Below are 5,990 nucleotides of genomic sequence, written 5' to 3'. Positions count from 1 at the left end.
TTAAAATTTAGAGGGACCTCCCACATCTTCCATAGCTGCAGGTAGCCTAGTAATAACTGAAAACTTCAGCGTCTGCCCAGCACTGGCTCCACACCTCACTTTTTCTTAACCCTTTGCTCCCTGGCTGTTCTCCCACTCTCCTCAGAGCCCCTCGGATGTTCGTGGCATCACAGTGCCATCTTGTGGCCAAGAACTGCAGTTTCATCATTGTTTCTTTTGCAGTGGCCCAAGGGATGCTGAGCAGTGTCTGCATAGTCAGCAGGGAGAGCGTTCCAGAAGAAGTATCCTGCAAATTTTATGCTCTGTTTCCTTAAACGCTAATCTCAAAACTAATCCTAACCCTGACTCGACTCCTTTGAGTTACCAGGCTTACTACCCTCCTGGCACTCAACTACTATTATATATCTGGTAGTTACAGTCTGAGAGCTGCTTCCTTAAAACTGTTTTCTGAAAGGGAATTGGGTAGAATGGGAGGAATTGAAGGAAAAAATATTTAGTCTAAAATAGAGAGAAAACACAGAAGCTGAAGTGTTAAGAAGGTTCTTTTACTTCTACTACTAAAGATGAACAGAAATGCCAACACCCGAAAATGACATCAATTTATCACCAGAATATAGATCAACAAAGGACTAGGAAGATAATGAGATTCCCTTCAAGATGGGATCAAATGTAATATGAATAAAAAGTAAAATTGGAATATAAGAAAAATATGGGACATTTTAGGCAATGAGCAATCATGGAGGAAACATATCTAAGGGGGAAAATAAGGACGAATAGAATTAAGATCAAGCAAGGGACAGCCTGCACTAAATGAGTAACTTGTACAATATACATCTGCTGATGTGAACAGCAGGGAGGGAAGAGATGATGCATAGGAGCCGAGGGAGGAAGGAAAACAGTGGTGCAAAATAGTGTCATAAGGAAGCTGAATCCACCAGGGTTGGGCGGAGAAAGGCAGCAAAAATTGGAGACAAGGTCTAGGAAGCAAGTCCCCGGAATGCAATCCAAGGACACGAATTCCCAGCGGTGCCCTCACCTTCCTAACTCCCAGGAGGCACTGGCCCTCAGAGCAAGAAATGCTTTGCCGATATCACAATTAAACCAGACTGGGAAAACTCTCTTTCAGGGGACACTCTCTCTGGGAAAAGGATGTGGTGTCCTGAAGTCACCACAATTTCTTATAAGCAGATTTAGGGCAACTACCACTCCCCTTACCAGCTCTACAAGGCTCAGGGCACCTCCAGCAGGGCTGAGTCTGTGACATTCAATCCCAGTCTAGGGGTCCTGGGTTATTTCTTAGGACTCCCAGAAACCCATGATCCATGATCCTATCAGCTCTGACCACAGCCTCTTGGGATTTTGTAGCTACAAACTGCAGCTTCACCCACAGGTGGGTGGAAGATGCTATTACTACGGAATTATTTATATTTACAACAACTACTATATAACAATATATAATGTAGTAAATAAAACAAATAAAAAGGAATAGGGGCATTATTATAAGGAAAATGTCCCATCTTTTTGAGTTAAAGAATTCAGGGAAATTATTTCAAATCAAAAGCCTAAGGCACCAAATAAAACAGTCTCTAGAAATCAAATTGACTTAGGGAATCGAGATGAGACCAAGAAGCTGAGAAAGTATGCCTTAGTCTAACTATCACGACTAGAGCAGTGGGAAAATGAAACAACAGAGAGAAAATGGGTTGCTTAAACTTAGCAAAGGAAATGAAATCTTACTATTATTTTTATTATTGTGTTTATCACTTAATCACCACAAAAGTAGTAAAGATCTTTACTTCTAACAGGAAGATAGGCTTGAGGCAATGTTGCAGAAAACTTCCAACCTAACCTGGATAGCAGAGGCTCTGGAAGAAGACAATGCTTTAGGAAGGTAGTCACACCTCTCCAGAGCCAGCAACCAATGCAGAGGAGCCCCGCTCACTACCCAGGGCCAAAGCTGGGTGTGTGCAGCGACCTTCAAGTCCTATGGAAGCCTGTGTCCTGTCCTGGAGAAGGACATTCAGTCCTTGCCTTGAGCATTGAGCTTGCTCGGGGTCTCCTGGAACACAATGAGCCATACTTACTTCTGTCCCCCAGCATTTACAGCCACAGTATTTCCGGAGTTAATCTGTGGTCTCTTTTACCTCAAGGACAGTGGTTGTCCAGATCTACTCCTTTTCATTGGGGAATGAGGAACAAAGAGCAGCCTGTTTAGGGTCTCTATTGCTGTGAGGAGAGAGAAATGGGAGGTTTGCACAGAGGAAGGATGTGACCAAGCCACACTGTGGTTAAGCTGCTGGCACAGAGGTACACGGCCGAGTCCCCCGGCTCTGCACGCTCGATCTTCAGAGTGGAGGACGATCCCCCAGGCCTCTCAGCAGAGAACCGGGCATTAGGCATCCCTGACTGGTCTACTGCATCACTGTTTTGGAAGAACATCATAAACTCCAGGCCTTGTCCCAGGGTTTGCCGGTACCAATAAAGGACAGCATGGCTGGAAATTGGATCACAGCTGAGAACTACAGCCTGGCCCCTCCCTGTGACCCTGTGCATGGGGGACTGGGAGACTCCAGTTCCTGTGTGACCTGTGGGGACAAATTGGGAACAGTAAGGAGGTAGACAGTTGTAACACACACACACACACACACACACACACACACACACACACACACACACACATAGTGGAATTGCTTGGCTTTCAGAGGACTCACCTGTCTCCAGGAGACAGAGGGTCACCCAGCAGAGGAGCCTGGTGCCCATGGCAAGATGGAGACAGGGATGGTGGTTCACTGGGTCAGGGTCCTTGTGAGCATAAGCAGAGGAGGAGGGACGTCCCTTGTACTTTGAAGGCAGTCCTCATAGTGACATCACTGCCTCTCAATCCCCACGACTTCAGGAACACATGATTTATATTATAACATACTTGGATGACTAATTTAGATATTTATGAGCTCTTTTTTAAAACAAACTCAATGCATAGGTGGACACCTTCAGCTCCAGTGCTGTCTGAATGCAGCGCCCACATTGCATCTGTAAGTTTACCTTCTCATTCACCTATCACTCCTCTGTCTCCTGTGCTTGTCACTAACAAGTATCAACAGCACCTCTAATACAATATACCAAGGGGTAAATTCATTGTCTCATCTGCAAGTCAGGATCTTCTGTGAGCATCGCTATTCTGTCACCGTCTCCTGCTTTCTTCCAGTCACACATGCTCAGCATGAACTATTTCTTAGGTAAGGGCAAGCATTGGGGAGTTGACTTACTTTTGCCCTGGAAGCCTCTCGAATGCACTGATGTATTCAGAGATACAAGAGTTGTAATGATTCCCCAGGAAAATATCTGATTTGGAAGCTCTGATTCCTTCTGCAAAGACAAATGCCCTCTCTGGGTTCATCAATCTCCATGCAGTATTATGCCCCCACAGCTCATAGCAAAATCCTCATGTCATTCTAAGTCACCATGCATTCAACAATAAATTCCTTACAGCTTATTAACTGAAGAAGACTCAACTTCATTGACCTTTAAAGCCTTGCAGTAATAAAGTTAACTGTCCTTCTAGAAATGGAAGAGGCTATGTAATGAGTAATTACCTTCCCTTTCACTGTTATCAGAACACCTAATTGTTCTCTAACTATTAATGTTTGGCCACTTTAATCAGTTGACCAAATGTAGTTGCAAATATCCTTTCCTTCAAGGACAGAGTGACATCAGGAACAGTGAGGACAGTGTTTGGAAGTGAGGCTGGGTCAGGGAGGCAGACACTCCGGAGATGTGTCTCCAGGGCTTGCCCAGGAAACATTGCTGAGTCCTCTGTAATTGGAGGAACCATTCAAATGCTCAAGTAAAACGTTTGGCTGACTTGTTTCAACACCGTCAGAAGGGTCTGCTTTAGAGTTTCACTGTTTTCATTGACAGGTTATTGCTCATCCTATTCCTGTAACTAGGCGTCCTGGAGTCTGAGCGACTCCATCTATAGAGCCTGTACACGAAGGATATGGAAGCTGAAGATAATCCTGCAAGTCTGCTTGGAAAATGCCTGCAGGCTAAGCAAGGTGGATTCAGTGATAGAACATCTTTCATCTTCCTGGAATTTCCTGCTTCTAAGATACAAGGACAACTGCATGTACAACTTACAGAACCCACGATAGGGTCAGGCTGGCAAGCGGGCTATCTCCATCTCCCTGCTCAGGGCTCGGTCCTGAGCAATGGCAGCACTGCTCAAGGGCAGCTTATAACAACTGCATAAAATCTGTTGGGAAGCTTGCTTTCTTTTTATATTCTCTAGGATATTTTTGTATAAAATTCAAATTATCTACTAGTTGATCATTTGGTGAAATTTAACTGTAAAACTGTCTTGTGCCTAGTGTTTTGAGAGGTGGGTTCATATATTCTCATTTCTTCCTAATTTAATGACAATTTTCATAGCATTCCTTTACAGTTTGATCTCTGTTCTGTTTTTAATTCTCTCTTCTTTTTAATTCCTTATATTATTTATCACCTTTTTTCTTTATCAGTCCTGCTTAAAGTGTGAATATTTTATTAGTTTCAAAACAATGTTTGTCATTGTTGAGTCTCATTAATATGTTTTGCTTTTTGTTTCATCTATTTTTCTCCTTTATGCTCATAATTTTATTTCTTTTACTATTGGGGTTGAGGGGGGCAGATTATTCTGTAATTTTTCCTGTATCCTAATCTTGATTTTTAGATTATCATTTTTCTGAATGCATTTGTCCTTTACATCTATGAATTTTCCTCAAAGCATGGCTTTAGCTGAAGCACTTATTTAATATGTAGTTTTCCCAATATCTCTTATTTCTGAACTTTTAAAAATTCCTATTAAGATTTCTGGTAAAACAAAATTTACTTGGGATTATGTTTTACATTTACAGCTATGAGGTTTTTTTTAGTTATCTTTTGTTTTTCATTTAATGTTTACTGTAGTCTATCAGAGAATGTTATCTTTTAGATAAAAACCGATGAGACCTCATTCCTGGCCTAATCAATAGTTATTTTATATAAGTGTTCATTACATAATTGAAAATTGTTTTTTTTCTAATTTGGGTGTGCAGGATTTTTTTCCTCACATTGGTCTTGTTAAATATATTGTTCAAATGCTATTTACCTGTACTAACTTGTCTATTGATCTATTACTTATGAAGGAACTCTTGCTAAAGTCTTTCACAACAACGACACACCTGTCAATTTCTTGTTTTAATATTGTCATTTTTATATCTGAAGCAATATTTTGTAATTTTAATCTTCTAGTATGAAATGCCATTTGCCCATTTTGTAGCCATTAAAATAATAGAACTAAGTGTGAACACCTATAAATCTTAGAAAAGCAATAATGATGCTTTTCACCTTAAATATTTTTAATATTTAATTAGATACAACAGATTTCTTCTGGTAAGTTAATTTTTTTATTTACTCTGTGTCATTAAAATCTAGGTTTTTCTTTTAATAGCGCATAACTTGTGTACTCATAGCTTTAGATTCCTAGTATCAGAAAATCCTCTCAGGGTAGCCCCAGTGTTAGCTCCAGAATACAATTCTGATTTTCTATTTCCTTTTAATTACACTCTCTCCATAGATTAGAGTTCATAAGACCTATCTATCTATCTATCTATCTATATCATTTAAAATATATAAATTACTAAAGCTATAGACATCCCTCTTCTTTCCTTTTTTCCCAACCCAATACTTCCCAAAATATCCTAGATATCAAAATTATATTTGTAGACTTTATACTCACTCAGGTTAAAGAACGTGCCATATTTTAAATTAAAAATTCCCAAATAAAATGGTTTGCCCAGACAAATGCCCCTCTGCTTGTGCAACAATTGAATGTGCTTTTCTAAACTTGTAGCAGACCGTTTCAGACACAGGGGACTCATTTATCTCATATGTTCTGAGCTCTGTACAGGGCAAATAGAAACATATAAGAAAACCACTAGGCCCCCACACCCTCACATCAAAGGTTTGCTCTT

The 5,990-nt window shown here is 40.6% G+C and overlaps 1 gene segment (V, D, J or C); it reads right to left on the bottom strand.

Annotated features, from left to right (window-relative positions):
• Nucleotides 1-2,020: 2,020 nt before the first annotated feature.
• LOC130684352 (T cell receptor beta variable 7-2-like) lies at nt 2,021-2,760 on the bottom strand. The segment is given in 3 exon segments: nt 2,021-2,059; nt 2,284-2,585; nt 2,712-2,760. Coding segments are annotated over 3 exon segments (390 nt in total).
• Between the last annotated feature and the right edge of the window lie 3,230 nt (nt 2,761-5,990).

The sequence above is a fragment of the Manis pentadactyla genome, chromosome 7 (assembly GCF_030020395.1).
Source record: "Manis pentadactyla isolate mManPen7 chromosome 7, mManPen7.hap1, whole genome shotgun sequence".
Taxonomy (NCBI): domain Eukaryota; kingdom Metazoa; phylum Chordata; class Mammalia; order Pholidota; family Manidae; genus Manis; species Manis pentadactyla.
The sequence above is the reverse complement of the archived record's forward strand: the minus strand, read 5'-3'. Positions and strand labels throughout refer to the sequence as shown.